Source organism: Harmonia axyridis, chromosome 1, assembly GCF_914767665.1.
Source record: "Harmonia axyridis chromosome 1, icHarAxyr1.1, whole genome shotgun sequence".
NCBI classification, from domain to species: domain Eukaryota; kingdom Metazoa; phylum Arthropoda; class Insecta; order Coleoptera; family Coccinellidae; genus Harmonia; species Harmonia axyridis.
Window position 1 is genome coordinate 28,695,251 of NC_059501.1, and position 17,843 is coordinate 28,713,093.

The 17,843-nt window shown below is 31.8% G+C and overlaps 1 protein-coding gene across 4 annotated transcripts in view; it reads right to left on the reverse strand.

The window, feature by feature from the left end:
• Positions 1 to 17,634, reverse strand: part of LOC123671469 (eIF-2-alpha kinase GCN2) — a 27,729-nt gene extending 10,095 nt beyond the window's left edge. Inside the window, exons 1-17 of one of the 4 annotated variants that reach the window (XM_045605327.1) lie at positions 17,229 to 17,634; positions 17,029 to 17,171; positions 16,328 to 16,556; positions 14,719 to 14,804; positions 14,542 to 14,636; positions 14,186 to 14,446; positions 13,969 to 14,127; positions 13,418 to 13,625; positions 13,110 to 13,356; positions 10,828 to 11,076; positions 10,550 to 10,686; positions 8,638 to 8,876; positions 6,730 to 7,014; positions 3,708 to 3,852; positions 3,345 to 3,627; positions 3,151 to 3,293; positions 1,882 to 2,030 (exon numbers count right to left, since the gene is read on the reverse strand). In XM_045605327.1, the coding sequence (XP_045461283.1) occupies positions 1,882 to 2,030; positions 3,151 to 3,293; positions 3,345 to 3,627; positions 3,708 to 3,852; positions 6,730 to 7,014; positions 8,638 to 8,876; positions 10,550 to 10,686; positions 10,828 to 11,076; positions 13,110 to 13,356; positions 13,418 to 13,625; positions 13,969 to 14,127; positions 14,186 to 14,446; positions 14,542 to 14,636; positions 14,719 to 14,804; positions 16,328 to 16,556; positions 17,029 to 17,171; positions 17,229 to 17,279 (3,109 nt within the window). In that variant the 5' untranslated portion in view covers positions 17,280 to 17,634. Of the gene's footprint in view, positions 1 to 1,881; positions 2,031 to 3,150; positions 3,294 to 3,344; positions 3,628 to 3,707; positions 3,853 to 6,729; positions 7,015 to 8,637; positions 8,883 to 10,549; positions 10,687 to 10,827; positions 11,077 to 13,109; positions 13,357 to 13,417; positions 13,626 to 13,968; positions 14,128 to 14,185; positions 14,447 to 14,541; positions 14,637 to 14,718; positions 14,807 to 16,327; positions 16,557 to 17,028; positions 17,172 to 17,228 lie in introns of those variants that run through there. The other 3 variants (XM_045605326.1, XM_045605328.1, XM_045605329.1) reach the window with 3 other exon arrangements.
• Positions 17,635 to 17,843: the final 209 nt, after the last annotated feature.

A 17,843-nucleotide genomic window follows, 5' to 3' on the forward strand; every position in this document is an offset into this window, starting at 1 on the left:
CGATTACACATCGCTTTTGATTGGTCAGTATCGGGTTTTAATTAATGTATCCAATCAAAATCAACGGAAATGACAAGTATGACATTGCGGCGCCGCCACGAACTAAAACTAATATTTTCAATTTGGTCGAATGTCATTGCTAAGATGCATAGAATACCTGGTGTGTTTACTGATTCGATTTTGTTTCAGACATTTTGAGAGACCCACCTGTTGCTTTGGTGGTCTGCTTCACCAGAGTGCTGTAAGGTGGCGCTCTTTAAAATTTTTCGAATTCCCGCATCTGCCTGGTACCGTTTAAAAAGGAAATACTGATTTTAGACACTGCAAACATTCACAATAAATTACAATTCAGTTCATATCGAATTTTTACTCAAATGAATGGAATATAATGACAGACCATAGAATATAAAATATTATTGTTCTATACTCAAAGTTCACGACAAGAGCGTAGAAATAGGGGGATACTGGGGGTAATTACACGGTGCTCCTAAATTGGAGATACAAATGAAAATGACACATTTCCGGATCATTTTAAGAAAAAAAGTCCTATAACATGAGTCCCCAAACATTTTGTTTTGAGATACATGTGTTGAAGTTCAAGTTATTTTCTCGTATAACCTTCCCTTCACAAGATATTTAATATGAATTGGCCATAGATATTCCAGTTTAAAGTTTTCACTATGTGATATGCTTATTTTGAATGCAAATCTACAGGGTGATATATTTCCTGGAAGGATGCCTGCTTCCTTCCCCCAAAACTATATTTTGGTGAATGGCTGTTAGTTTAGAAAAATGTAGAAAGAAAACTCTGGTCCAGTACTACACTTTTTGGTTTGTTATAGTTTTGTCGTATCTGCTATCGATTTCGAGAAAAATCTCTAGTAATCCTCAGGAAAATCCAAATTATTATAAAGATCCAGCTAGTAAGCTCTAATGAATGCATTAATTATAAGTTTTGGTATTTATTTACCTAATCTGTAGCGAAGATTAATAAATATTTGATAAACTGTACGACACACTAGAAACAACCTGTATATTGAGAGCAAAGCCTTTGTGGGCTCATATTCATGAAAGTTTTTTTTCTCAAAATTATCCAAGAAATTTCTCATTTTCCTTCGTAACTCTTATTTGAGAACAAGGTAAGAACAACCGAATTAGTCACAACAAAAATTATTTCGAGTAATTTGGTTCAAACTTCATTATCAAACTTCTAACATTACAGATATGAATAAAAGTTGTCGTCAAAAATTTTGTTTTCGATTATCCCTCCCCAAGAAAAAAAAGATCTACGCCCTTGGTTCACAAGAGTCGAGAATTGAGAGAAATGTCAAATGTAAACGATGTATGCGCCATCTGAAAAGCCCGCGATCCCTCGAAATCAAGTAGGTATAAATCCGAAAAATCTCCCGTTTTGTCTGAAAGTTTTACAGGTATAAGTAGACACACCAGGTATTCTATGCATCTTAGTCATTGCATTCAAAATTTGACGAGTGCATTCACCATGTTTTTAGACATCTTATAAGAAACAAAGGAAACGATGCGGAAATCGAGTGAGAAATCCAAAAAGGCTGGCCTCTTAAAAGTAGTCAGTTTTGTCTTAAACTTTTTCAATAGTGAGTGGGCACACCAATATTTCTAGGCATCTTAAAAATAAATAAATTTTTCTTGCTTTCGAGTTTGATTGAGGTATATCACGACATGAGTGTTACTCCAGATGCTGCACTTGAGCAGTAGACAACTCGCACAGTGTGTTCGCATATTGGGGGATCAGTTTCAATGAATACATGTCAATAAATAACTAACAACAGACAATCTCTGTAAATCTCTGTAAGAATAACGGTACGAACTCATTTGATTACTACAATAAAAGAAAGCACTAACCTGGGGTAGGAGTGACAATGTCAAAGGCACACTCATAAAAAGTTTTGGGGCTAACACCAAACACCATTTGCTCATGAAAAACTCTATCAATGGAATAACGTTTAAAAAGAAATAAAGAAGCCCATGCAACATATCGGGCAAAATTAACTCTGAAAAAAATTACAATTATCATTATAAACTAATGAGAGTAGAGTAAAACCAACACATATCGATCATAAATTTTGAAAAATAAAATATCTACACTGTGTCCATAAAGTATGGAACATTTTTAGCTAAACAGTACATTTCAAGAAATAATCCTGAAACACGTCGATTTTTATTTTAATTTATCGTATTTTATAATAATAATCTAATATACAGGGTGAATTACTTTCGAGTAATGACGTCACCGCCATTTGTTTTTATATGGAACACCCCCATTTTGTCTCAATTTTCTGATTACTCTAGCTGAGCTGATTCCAAAAATGTATCACATGTTGATTCCAATTGGTACAGGGTGGACAAAAATAAGTTTTGTGTGTGCTCATAAAGTAACGCATAACATTATTTATTAGTTAAATTAACAATATTATCAAAAATACTTATTGTCTAGCGGCAATTGGTTTCAATGTAACACCCTGTAGTTTGTTGCATTTTTAGATTAATAAAAATGAGCGTTTCCATGTTTGGTACTTGTGGTCTAGCAGACAGAATATGAAAGAAATTATTTCTTATTTTTATACATTTTTATTAATCTAAAAATGTAACAAACTACAGGGTGTTTCATTCAAACCAATTGCCGCTAGATAATAAGTATTTTTGATAATATTGTTAATTTAACTCATAAAGAATGTTACGAGTTACTTTATGAGCACACACAAAACTATTGTATTTTTATCCACCCTCTACCAATTGGAATCAACATCAACATTACATTTTTGGAATCAACTCAGCTAGAGTAATCGGAAAATTGAGACAAAATGGGGGTGTTCCATTTAAAAAAATGACGGTGACGTCATTACTCGAAAGTAATTCACCTTGTATATTAGATTATTATTTTAAAATACGGTAAGTTAAAATAAAAAATCGACGTGTTTCAGGATTATTTCTTAAAATGGTCTGTTTAGCTAAAAATGAATTTGTTCCATACTTTACGGACATAGTGTATACTTTGGATTCAAAGATGTAATTTGATGAAACTATTTTTTTTACTTTCTTTCATCAAGATGACCAATCATACCTTATATTTAAATTTGCTACTACATAAGTTTAGACGGGAAGTTGACCTACCTGAGCTCACATGGAACAGAAACGATTTGTCCTCCTTGAGTCATGAGCTTAACACACATTTCATTATTTTGAAATGTATAATTATTAGTGAAAGGCATAAGGAGAGGAGTAGCCATATTTTTGGCTCCATGACTTGTGAACACCTGAAAAAAAATTTGAATTGCTTTTCTTCATTCTATTAATTTATATTATACCTTCACAGCAATCTCTTTTAATAAGTCGTAATATTTATCCACACTTTTATTCAAAGTGATGAAAGATTCCTCAAGATCATAGGATAAATCATTGATCTCAGGCATTTTTTGTTGGAAGAGATTCGCTACTAAAGACTTGTAAAGTTTAGTTTGTGGATTCGAAACTGTATAATTCAACATTTTGATCAGTTCTATATTCTCTAAAATAGGTTGTGGTGCAAGTTCTGATTGAAGTATATCCTCTACGGTAGGTCGTTTGGCAACCTCATGTTCTAAGAGCCATCTACAAATAATTCACGATAACACACATGAAATATGATAATTTTTAGACAAATTCTTCGATTTTATTCATGATCTTTTCACCTTATAATAGCAGAATATTTTTTCACAAGAGTCGATTCATAATCCATCGGAAACTTAACTTCCTTCTTTCGTAATTCAAGTAACACAGAATTTCTTTCCATTCCAGTTGGAAATGGTTTGTAGCACATTTCAAATAAAATAATACCTATAAACAAAATAAAAATAGAAAAAACGCAGCAAATGATAGTCTTATTTATTTTCTATAAATATGTTACAAAATACATTAATTCACCAATTATTAGTAATAACTTTAAAGTATGAAGGTATTGGTGAGTGAGGCACATAAAGTTTGGTATTGAGAATCGGAACACTACAGACTAAACTATCGATCACTATCAGGCTCTAAGTAATAGTTACCCATGGTATTTAGAACCCAATCAACCTATTGGCCGTTTGAAAGTCTGTAGTGTGCCAATTTGAAATTTCAATTCATTATTTTTATGTGCTTTTTCAGAGAACAGGGTACTCTTATTTTTCATAAATATATTTAATTTGACAATTGTAAGCAGTATGCGGTTTGAAACGATTATATTATGGTGTAAATAGGTACCACTTCGTTGCATTTACGTGTGCAAGGGGTATAATCATAATTTATACATCAAATTGAGGATATGTTGTATGGTCTGGCTGTGGAAAAAGTGTCGATGAATTATCCGAATTCTAGGTTTATTGATGGTGATTATCAGGTGTGTGAATAAGTCTTTCCCGTTTTTTGTAAGAGATGGCGCCACCAATACTGTGCGAGTATTTAATGGTTACATATGTCATAATCAAAGCTTATTCATCTGTCAACAATTCCACACTAACACATTAGTTGAAATTTTTTCGCATCATAAATTTTTGAAATCGTGAAAATGTCGAAATTTGAGCCGAGTCGACGTCATTTGCGGGAAGTTTCACTTTATTGGTTCAATTTCAAGAAATCTGCTGCCGAGGCGCATCGGTTGCTTCAGGAAGCTTATGGAGAAGGTTGTGTCGATGATTCAAGTCTTCACGGATGGTTTCGACGCTTCAAAAGTGGCGATTTCGACGTGGAAGACAAGGAGCGTTCCGGGCGGCCGCAAATCTTTGAAGATCAAGAATTGGCGACTTTGCTTGATGAAGATTCGTGTCAAACGCAAGAAGAACTTGCTGAAGCATTGGGAGTTGACCGAACAACCATTTCCAAGCGTTTGAAAGCCATGGGAATGATCCAAAAGCAAGGAAATTGGGTGCCGTACGAACTGAAGCTGAGAGACGTCGAACGGCGTTTTTTCACTTGCGAACAGCTGCTTCAGCGACATAAAAGAAAGGGTTTTCTGCATCGTATCGTGACTGGCGATGAAAAGTGGATCCGTTACGATAATCCGAAGCGAAGAAAATCATGGGGACTACCCGGCCATGCATCATCATCGACGGCCAAGCCAAATATTCATGGCGCCAAGCTCATGCTCTGTATATGGTGGGACCAGCTAGGTGAGGTTTACTATGAGCTTCTGAAACCGAATGAAAGGATCACAGGCGAGGTCTATCGACGACAATTGATGCGTTTGAGCCGCGCACTGCGAGAAAAACGGCCACAATACTCCGACAGGCACGACAAAGTTATTTTGCAACATGACAATGCTCGCCCACATGTTGCACAGCCGGTGAAAACATACTTAGAAACGCTCAAATGGGAAGTCCTACCCCACCCGCCGTATAGTCCAGACATTGCTCCGTCTGATTACCATCTCTTCAGATCGATGACGCATGGCCTGGCTGACCAGCACTTCCATTCCTACGAGGAAGCCAAAAAATGGGTGGATGACTGGATAGAGGCCAAACCGGTCGAATTTTTTCGCAACGGGATTCGTATGTTGCCAGAAAGATGGGGAAAAGTTGTAGCTAGCGATGACCAATACTTTCAATAATTCATTTGTAACCATTTTTTCACAATAAAGGCTCAAAATTTGAAAAAAAACGGGAAAGACTTATTCACACACCTGATACAATATTGGAGGTTCTCGTTTTATTTTAGAGTCACTGCTCATACCATGACCTGGCTTTTACCAATGAGTTATCAACGTAGGTGATAGTGGCAAGCAAGCAAATAATCATTCAAAATAAAACTAGTGTAGAATTTTGGCCTGTAATAAGTTGAGTACTGTTTGTGAATGAAAAGGCGGTCACAATAAATTAATTAAATGGTCTTCTTTATTGGTTGAAGTTTCATTTGTGAATATGAAGATGTAGAGTAACCAGTCTGGTGATGCGAAGAAAAAAGCCCAAATTTGTAATATCTCACAATTATGCTGAATTTCCCTGATCTTGCAATATTATTTGTAGGTAGTTGAGATTGACATTTATTTCAATTTGATCTCATATGATTTCTAAAAAAAAGGTTTTGATCATCTTAAGCAGATGACCTTTCAATAATACCAGAACGAATAGCATTATTTTTTGAAGTAGATTCCACCTGACCAATAAAAAAATGTGTTCTAATTTGAAGAACTCTTCAAAAATATATAACATGATATATGAATTTCTTATCAAACTGTAAAAATCATCAAAATTTTCAGTATCACATGGCTGTCTATAATAATCTGTGAACGTCAGATAATTGGAATATTCGGTGGCAACTAAGGTCCCCGGATTTACCACTGTTAGATTTTTTCTTTTGGTCATATTTAAAGAACAACATTTATCAATTTGAAAATGTTTTATAGTTGAAAAAATCTAAAGGTGTTATCTGGAGACAAGTTCAATAATTATCATAGATGGCCATCTGGTTTAATTTTCTGTGTGAAAATGAAACTTTTGATGATTTTTATAGATTTATAAAAAATGTATATGTCATGGTATATGTTTTTGAAAATGGAAAAATAAGTGATTTCATTTGATATAGAAATTTATATGGTTCACATTTAAATAAACACAAGTTTGTATTATATCAACATTCAGCCAAGCTTAAACGGAACGTATATTACACTATTCCAAAGTTTTCTACATTTTACATTTTCCTGTAGTCTTTGCAATTTCGAAAAATCAAAATTAAACTCACCTAAACTATAAACATCCACTTTTTTGTTATAAGCAACTTTAGCACTAGTATTCATTTCAGGAGCTACATAAAAAAATGTTCCAATATTTCCAGTTTTACTTTCCCCCATTTCTATCAAAGAATCTAATTCACTTTTATGAGTATGGTCTTCAATCAATTTGCTCTTTAGATTTCTTGTAGCCAGTCCAAAATCTCCAATTTTTATACGTTTTCGCAAATCCAAAAAAATATTTGCTGGTTTTAAATCTCTGTGAATCATGCGCTGCTTATGAATATAATCTAATCCTGTAAAAATATTGGACTTAATCCTGGAAATTATATACAAATTGCTTCATTTGTAAAATTCAAAAAAAAATTATTAATAGGAATTTTAATAAACAAAATGAAGCGTAGCAATCACCATCAAGACAAAATTCAGTCAATTAAGTACCGGGCATTGATCATTTGAACAGCTTGGCTAGAGGGATAGTCTTTTCTGTTGCTAGATTAATTGAAACAATTGTCCTCTATAAAGTGGCTACGCTAGAGGGGGGGGGCCCGGGGTGGCCCGGCCCCCCTCCCTGAAATTTTATTGCCCCCCCCCCCTAAAATTTGCAATACTAAGGCTAAAATAATCACAAGATTAGCTGAACTATAATTTCGCTTCACTTTGGCCACCTCTAATTTTGAAAGCTGGCGTCGCCACTGCCTCTATTCCTAACCTACTCGCCTAGAGTTTGAACATCAATATTATTTAATATACAGTGAAGAGCTATGAGATTTAAACTTGAGTTGAAATATTTAATCATTTAGGGAACAAATTCAACATAAACTCAGGTTATCAAGTCTATAGTACCCGTAAAAAAAAAATTCTCTCTTCTCCTTGCTCTATTAAGAAAGCTCAGCAGGGGCCAAACTATATGTATCTAAAACTTAACAATAAGTTTCCAGATCGACTGAATCAGTTAGCACCGGAGGCTTTCAGCAGGAAGGAAAGAAGATTTTACTATAGAGAATATTAAACAGTGTGAATTTGTCAATGGCGTGAGATTGTTTTTACAAAACTGTAAGTACCGTCATTTAGTAAAATTAAAATATTAATTGTATATCTGTTACAGCGCTTGATATTTCTCTTCAAAAACAGGAATGTTATGTTATAGCACCCAAAAAGAACTCTGAAAAATTAAAGGAAATGTTAACTGAGTTAGAACCATACCCAATATCTGAGTATTTTGGCTATGAGTTCGATAAGGCATCAAATATAGAGTAGTTTTTAATTAAATTAAAATTCAATAATAATTAAAATTACAATATCTACTGATATTTAATATAATTAGTTATTGTAATTTTAAACACTGTTTCATTCCATGCTGTAACATATTTGGAAATAAAGATGATAAATAATATCATTTTATCATTTTTACAATGGATACAAAAAATCTACCGAAGAATTCGTTTCAAATTTCGCATTACAAATGGAATTTCCTATAATGAAATACTGAAAACTCAAATCACCATTCCAAGCACCTGTTTTTGGTCAAATAGAGGATAAGAAGGAGAATTCTCAACAATACTGAAATTGTGTGTTGAGAATGTGTTCCGAAAATGTTTTGATGATTGCACTATATGTTGAAGTGTATTTTTTACAAAACGGCCTACTTGGAAGGCGATACTTTCAACATGGACGAATATTGTGTTTCATTATTGACTAATTCCCAGTACTTTTTCTACCTAGTGGTAAAAACAAGTTTATGTAATGACTCACTACATCAAAAGAATTCCTACATAAAAACTTTGATTTCATATATTCTTTTAAATCTTAGGAATAGGATAGGATAGGAACTCACATTTGCATTTACTGTGTGGGGGGAGTTGGCAAGGTGGTTAAAATTAAACTAAAGTTGTTCTATCATGAATTAGAAAATTTACCCTCAAGAATTTCTCTGAAATGTCGTTGAACCCTAGTATCGTCATTGCATAATGAATCATTATCTATAGCAGATCTTAAAGTGCTATTTTCACAAAATTCCATCTGAATATAAATGTATGTTTTCTTCAGATTTGTAGATTTTGTTTCGAAAGTTTCACTGTCTCGAACCTCATCCTCAATTTCATTTAATGCACCTTCTGATTCTTGAAATATGATACCATCAGATTCAGATCTATTGCTGCAACTGAAGAAGTATTATTACTCAAAAAAGTAAATTTTCTCAATCTTCATGCTTTTTGGTTCAAAGAAAAGAATTTGGTGAATAAAATTAGATTTTGGAAGGACCTGCTAGATTAAGAGTTCACAAAAAATATTCTGATTTGGTGTCAGGAGCTTTCGTGCGCATGTTCATTCATGCTCCTATTGAAGACCACTGAATTATTGTAATACAGTGGACTCTCCTTAACTCGAAATCCTCAATTACTCGAATTATTTTCAATCCCCTTGGAAGAACCTGTCTGAGCCGAAAAAATTTCCAAGCATAACTCGAAACGATTTTACGGATATATTTTACCATTTTTACCTCTATAACTCGAAGTAGTAGTTAATTCCAGAACCCGCCGCACAAGTCGAAACTTGCCGATGAATCAAGCATATTTAATGATGCAATAATTGTTTCGTGAGGTTTTATAGAATTTTGTTTTATTTGTTGCTTAATTGTAAAGGTTGTTGTAAATACATTTATTGTTTAATGTTTTTTATCCTGACTTTCCTAAGCCTATGAGAGACCTCTCGGTAGATTGGAATTTTTACGTAAAACTTATTTAGAGTTTTCACCCTCAATTTCTGAAACAAGCTTCAAAAATTTGAATTAAATGCTCCTACGCAATAATTGCAATAATTTGTCAGGATGAAAAAAATGTTACCAATAAATAAACGAAAAATAACACTATGAATTAACTCTTTTGACGTTTTAGAGTCTGATCAGACTCCTTCATCAGATTAACTCTTAAAATATTCAGAATTTGTCAATTGGCTTTTGTCAACATAAAGACACGTTGGTCTATTTCATTGTGAAATTTTCTATTGTCAATTCATTTTTCAGTAAATTCATCAAATATGTACGATCTACTTTTATTATAGGGAATAATTATCACTATTGTAATTCATAATGAATAAACTTTACCTCTATAACCAGAATAACCATTTGGTTTACTTCTCGGCTTACCTCTATATCTCATTACCTCTGTGAGAATTTAATCAAGAATGACCTGTATAACTTGAACTATGTCGAACTATTCGTAACTCGACGAAAAATCTTGGTCCCGTGGTGTTTCGAGTTAACGAAAGTCCACTGTATATAATATAATAATGGGCCTCATTATGTCATTGTTGTCAATTATTTTATCTATATGGAAAGTTCGTAGGATTGCAAATATGATTGAAAATTTCGATTCAGAAGATGTGGACTTAAATCCTTCTAAAACAACACAAAAAATTTTCACAATTGTTAAATTCAAAGAAGATTATTGAAAAATTCATAACTCTGAAACTATTGAATCTAGGACTTCTTGATTTTTTTCCTCCCAAAATTTATATACATATAGTATTCTCGAGTTTGTACAATCAATAGAGTAATTTTGGTACCACATTTCATGCAAATATCTCTTATAGTTTCTGAGAAATTTTATATTTCTTTTTTCGATTTTTGAATTCTGCACATTCCAAAACGTAAGCTCAAACGATTCTAAAGGTTTATTATTGGAAATAAACCTTTTCCCATCTCCTATTGCTCTTATATCCAAACAAAGAAGAAGAATTTAGCTTTATAGCATTTCGTATTATTAAAATGAAATGAAGTCTCAGGGTGTTTATTACTACATATTTATGTATCGAAACTTGCTGACATACCCATTGTTATCATCATCTTCATCGCTGGATTCAGATTCAGAGGAGGATGATTGAGCTCGGAGATGACTATATGTAGTTGAAACTATATTTCTACTTGATGGAGGTGCTAATTTCTCCACATCATCAAACAGGGTCAACTGAAATTTTAATAAATTCCATACTGAATATCACAATCATATATAGTTAATTTAAAAAACTATTCAAATTAGGTGATAGTTGGCTGCAAACATGAATTATATATCAATTTTGACTGGATTTAAAGATTATCTAGGACTCACCTGCTCAGGTTTAGGGATATATTTCACTTTTTCTTCATTCTCTAATGAATATTCAGATTCACATGAGCTTGGTCTATCATCCACTTCTACTTCCTCAATCCATGAAGTGTAATATCTGACCACATTTTCATGATTCAACCTAGAGAGCAATTTGACTTCATTTTTGATTTTTTTTATTGTATGTTTACTTTTTGTGTTGAGCTGGATTTTTTTAATTGCATAGAATCTTTCATCAAGTAAATTCCTGTACTAGAAGTAAAAACAGTTTTCGTTAGCTTGTATAGTATTTCAATACTATGCAGAGCAACTCAGTTCGATAGAAGTTGATACCCATCCTTCACCAAATCTAGCATGTCGATATCAACACTGAATAACATCTACAGGGTGGCCACTTTTTCAATGGGATTGTATTGGTAACTTTTAAACCATAAGAGTTAGAAGGTCGGTCAAATGAAGAAAAAGTTGCATGCATAGAAGCATTATCAAGCAGTTCAAACAAATCGAGATTATCAGGGCCGGTTTTCGAGATATCATAAGAAAAGTAAATTATGTCATTTTGATTTTTCTTTTTTTCCCACTTCATTTCAAATATCATCAAAAAATGTCACAGGAATTTTTTATTTGACAGTAAATTATCCTCAATTTGAAGTAATCAGATTTCGTATCCAACGTTTCGTACTCTCTGGGCCACCCTCAACCTCATTTTTTTCAATACGGACCTGCATATTTTATGACATTTTTCAAAATAACTTTTAACGCTGAATTCAACGATATATCATACAATGTCATTCAAAGTTGATTTTCAGGAGATTTTGACCCTCATCCAAAATTAATAGTGTGTATGTAAGAAAAAACAAGTCTATTAACGATATCAATGTTCTGACCCAAATTCAATCGAACCCAGAAAAAAAAACGAGAACTGAGGCCAGTGAATGGAATTTTTCAAAAACTGCTCTCAATAAAATAGTCAAGAGACGCGAATACAATGATTTTAAATTTGAATACCAAGCCTTGCAAAAATTATATCGTAATGCTCTCAAAATAAAGTTCGATTCTGTAATTTGTTTCAAGGGAACAAATGACAAATACAACAATAGTGATACCTCGCGAGAAAATTGAGAATGTTTTGGAAGGTATTCAAGGAGACCAAACAAGCAAATGTATAAGAAGTATGGGCTCCAGAACCGTAAAGTGCATTTTACAAAATGGTGGACATTTCGAACACTTACTTCATTAATTTTCATTTACTTCGAATAATCATTTGATTTTTCTTTCATTAAATGATACTTTCGTTTAAATGATTATTATAAAAGAAGAACCAAGAAACCAGTATACTGGTTTCTTGCTTTGATTCTAATATGTTCCATTCAGTTCAAGATGGGTAAGTTGATTTTCTTATCGAAATTTATTGCATATTGCATGTTGTTAATTAAACTAAATGAAGGTAATACAGATCCGACCCAAAGAAAATTGGATAAGTGTCAAAATCACCTGAAAATCTACTTTGAATGACATTGTATGATATATCGTTGAATTCAGCGTTAAAAGTTATTTCGAAAAATGTCATAAAATAAGCACGTCCGTATAGAAAAAAATGAGGTTGAGGGTGGCCCAGAGAGTACGAAACGTTGGATACGAAATCTGATTACTTCAAATTGAGGATAATTTACTGTCAAATAAAAAATTCCTGTGACATTTTTTGATGATATTTGAAATGAAGTGGGAAAAAAAGAAAAATCAAAATGACATAATTTACTTTTCTTATGATATATTTTGAAAACCGGCCCTGATAATCTCGATTTGTTTGAACTGCTCGATAATGCTTCTATGCATGCAACTTTTTCTTCATTTGACCGACCTTCTAACTCTTATGGTTTAAAAGTTACCAATACAATCCCATTGAAAAAGTGGCCACCCTGTAGACTTATCAAGAAAGTGGTAAAATACATATGGTAAACTATATCAAAGGGGGAAACCCTATTGTTTGAGGTCATTTCCCTTCTAAAACTAGATATGATAAAGTGATTTTTCGGTGAACAAACGTTCTAAACAGTCGAAAGTTTTTGTTTTTCAAAGCAATAAAGTGCTATCTTTGATTACTTCGAAATTTAATTATTTCCATGTTCATTGAAAAACTAAGATCACACAAAACAAAGTTCATCTATAGTGTAACATTTTCTACAGAATTTTGATTTGAGTAAAATTAGAAAATCAAATATACCTAGAAACAAATTCAATACACTGAAAATTTCCTAATCCGCCTTAATAATAATTCAACTTACTTTATGAACACTTCCAAAAGCCCCTTTTCCAAGTTCTTCAACCAATTCAAATTCAGATGATATTCTGGAATGATCAAAACTTGTTGAAGTTTTTCTAAGGAAATTTCTCTTCTGTATTTCAAAACTATATTTATTCTCAGGATAATCCGATTCATCATCTCCTAGACCAAAGTGAAAAGACTCTCGACTGAGAAATTTATGTTCAAGCAACTTAGTAGTCGTATATTGCTGCTCTTCGTCTTTACACCTAAGAAATTAGGTAACATATTAAAAAAAAAAATTAAAAGATAATTCAAAAATGCACTAACATTTTAAGAAAGTCGCAAAGATCAAGAGGAAGTGATACAGGTACGACCATATCTTCCTCATCAGACATTGGTTCCCCAGAAACTAGCTCGAGAATGAATTTTCCAAACTTTTGAATATCTTTCCTTTTATTATAGTTCATTAATGGTTTACTCTTAACTAGATCAGATAACCTTCGATGGGTTGCATAGCCTGCTACCTTCACATTATCTGTGAACCATATTTTGTTCATTAGTACTGATTAATATGAATTGGTGAAATCAAAAACCCAACTAGCAATCAATTAAAAATTATTATTATTATTAATTATTATTATTTTTAACTGATGAAGCAATATATCAAAAATAATATTTAAGATATTATGTCATAATCAATTTAAACTTTGCTATTAGCTCAATATTAATTTAATAATAATATTTAAGATATTATATCATAATCAATTTAAACCTTGCTATTAGCACTGTATAAATATTTATATCTTTATGCAATTGGTATTAGTACAAATTTGAAGAAAAAAGTGATGATATTGATAATTCATAAAAATATTATTTACCTTTTTCTATATAAACATATGAACTTCTAATATCTCTGTGAACTACATTTTTACTATGTAGATAATCTAGAGCCTCAAGAACACTTCTTGCAATATATCTGATATAGTTAATACCTATATTAATCTTGAATTTGATGAATAGGGTGTGACAATTGTGACCTGTGGAGAAAATTAAATACATGTTTTTTCTTGAAAAAAAAATGTACAGCACTCTAACCCCTTATTTGTTCCTCCACTGTTTGGATGATATAATGATCTTCATGTCTGACTGATAAGATATTGTAATATGATACCAAATTATCATGTTTCAAAGTCTTGATGCCAGAGTTGAATTCTTGTTCAATGGCTTTAATTTGCTTTAGTGTCTGCTCTGAATTTTTACTGAAGTTTGTAAGTTTCCATTCATAAACATTATATGTTTTACCATTCTCTTTATCGATTCCAATGTGAATAGAATGATTTGAACCACCAAAATGCTCTATAATGTAAAAGAACATTTCATGAGAATCATGTGGTTCCAGAATTTTATCATAACTTGTTTTAAATAAAAAAAAACTCTTTTATACAACTCACCCAAACATTTTCCCCTTATAATTTTTCTTGATCCTATGGACATAGTGCATGATGAATCATGAGAACATATTCCATCAGTATCTTCAGAAAAATTCCTTTTTTTAAAAAATTACAGTTCAATATAAAATTCAATCTTGATCATATTCAATATAAAATATTCTCAATTCTTTTTATTACCTTTCCTCAGGTGGTTCAGTAGAATCAGCGCAATTTGGTTGCTGTGCATTCAACCTTAGGGATAGTTGTTTATTTTTTTCTCTGTTCTGAAAATATTTATTAAATTATTTTTCCACCTGTAGCAATCTGAAATATTGAAAGAAGTTGGTCCAGACTAGACAAAAATCCATGTTCAATATGTTCTTATTTGTCTGATTTCATATTTAATAGAAGTATATATATAATCAAAAATCCCATTGATACCTTTCGGTGTTTGGGTTTAATAGAAGCAACTAAGATTTATTATAAGAGGTCTTTTAGTTCCATCTTCAATATCTCTCAAGAATTTACAACCAATCAATAGAAAAAATAAAAGTATTCAGAGAATTATCCAATCAGCTTTCAACAAGTGAAGATTCTCTGCAGTTTGGAATATGTCCAATTCATTGAATTATATACATGGGGGTAATGTTTATTTCTTTGGTCAAAAAGTTATTAAAGTTCATTCAGAAATTTCATTATTGAAAAAATATAAAAGTTTTTCCAGACACTTTTGATCTTTTGAAGTTTTTACCTGAAAACCAAGTAAAGGTCTGGCATTGTAAGGAGCAATATAGTGTGCAGAGGTTGTTCATTAAACCTGCTGCGGATTTCACTAAACCTTTATTGTGGTAATTGTCATGACCAAATCTTTTCCTTTTCAAATCAATCGTGAATCTTTTGTTGAAATAACAATAATTGCTTGTTTTTTCGGCATATAAAACAACTAATTAGGTAATGAATATATCTTATATTGTACATATTAGTTTTATAATTTCTATGAAAAATAAAGTGTTAACAATTTGGGGATTACATTGTGTAACCACACCGTTTTTAACTTATTTCAGGTTCATCATCAGACACTCAAGATTCTAAAAATGGTACAGAATAAAGATTCATTTATAAAAAAGGTAAGATAAGAGAACTAGAAAAGAATTCTCTCAAAGACGAAGAACAAAAATTCTTCCATTAAATGAACCAATACTCTGTTTTACTTTTCTTTGAAAGCGACAAGCCAGCAAAAAATCGGACCCTTACGGTTTATGAGTTTAAGAGTTATGAAGACTAGGAAGGCGATGGCCAGTTGATCTAATATGACTTTTTACAAGAGCTCCTCAGTGGAGGAGGTCTCTTCACGCTATATATGTATATTCCACTCTACTTATAAACATCTTATTAGCCCATATAATTGTAAATTTCTGATTGCTGATAAATAGAGAAAAAAAAAGATGATACAGGAAATATGTATCTACGGAAAATATCAATTTCCTATACTTTTGATGAACAATTTATAAGGTACTTAATAGGAATGTTTCGGCATGTCTGAATTCAGTACTTGAGTCCACACAAATTCCTTTGTACTTATCTAATTGTTTGAAATGAAATAAGTATTTGGATCTACATACTCCTACAGTGGACTTCAAGCTAAAAAATTGTATCAATTAAAGCTTGAAAGTAAATAATATTCAACTGAGCACACGACATTTGATTTGATCTTTGGGACAGATGCTAAAACAAACCATATATCTTAAAATATATAAACATTTCTATCTTCCCTGCTAATATAAATAAAGCATTTAAATTACTCAACTCTTTCTTCATTTTCTTGTTTTTCCTTCAGCTTTTTCTCCTTTTCCATTTCTTTCAATTTTAGCAAATCATCATTCTGTTCATATAAAAAATCCTGGAAACATGAACACAAATCATAAATTAATGCTCCTCCTTTCTTTTTCTGGGCTGCTTCTAAAAGAACTTTTTCCAGTTGTTGCAAATTATCTGCTGAGAGGCCTTTGATGTTCTCTAATTTAAAATCTGGTAATCTAAGAAGACAAAAGGAAAGATTTATGGATTTATATTCTTCATGATTCAAGCTAAGCACACAATTATGATAAAGTAAAGTAAAGTCAAAATTGTACTTATTTTTCTTTTTATGTCTTAATTTCAGAGCTCTATTATCAGTTTTAGCAGAGATATGAATTTTTTTTGGATATCACCATTTTTACAATTTTTCAAACTCGAAAACAAAAGGTGTGCAAAAATGAATATTACTCTTGTTAGTTACTCAGAAAAAGAGAACAATAATGGGGTATCAAATTTTGTTTATCTCCTCTGGTTTTAAAGTTGCAGTGCTAAAACATCGAAATTTGCCCACACTGTACGTACAGTGTGAACACAAGTGAAAAACAAGTTTCAACTATTATCAACTGTGCTTGAAACTTTTAAGAAAATTGAATCAAAATTTAATTCACACAGAATATGGTGTTTGTTAGGAAAATAGGATATATTTCTTACTCTTCTGGATAAGACAATGGACAAACAACATATAAACAACCTCCAACCAGTGCTTCAACACTGCTTGGTTTAAATTTGAAACGAATCTCGATGGGTTTTTTTTTGTTGCCCTCTGTGAGATCTTCAAGGGATGGATATATCGCCTGAAAACAAAATACCAAAGAATTATTTTAAAATAAAGTATTTTAAATTGACTTTACCATCAGTGAACTCATTTCAATCTTCTGCCGCCAATCTGGCTTTCCAGCCATTCTGTAAATAACAAATTGACTAATTCAATATAATTTCACTTAAGTAATATCATTTCAATCTAATCTGTTGATGTTTTTTTAATCTTTTCGGAGAGAACCTTATTTTTGTTTATTGGGATCGGTGTATCTACCGGATCAACCTAAGAACTAAGTTATCCATGAACTAATTAACTAAATAAAACCCTGAAAAATTAAAAATTGTCATTAATGACTGCATGTCTTATTTATCATTATTATTTTAATATAATAATTTAGTCAATATTTCTTTCAATTGCAACTTTTGGTGACTTAATTCTCAAGTAGGTACAATACATATGTAAATTTCTTAGAATATAGATTAGATTAATGTTCTAAGGTAAATTTGTATCAGGGGTATTTTCTTAGAACATAGAATACTTTAGTTTATTTTTAGGGTATCTCTTACATAGAAATATTATATTTCTATGGTATTTTATATTTATATTCTATGCCTCTAGTAGTTTTTATCACAGAACACTAAATATATAAGAAAGAGAAGTGCTAACATCGTGCTAAATCAAGGCAACAATATGGCCGATATTTTGA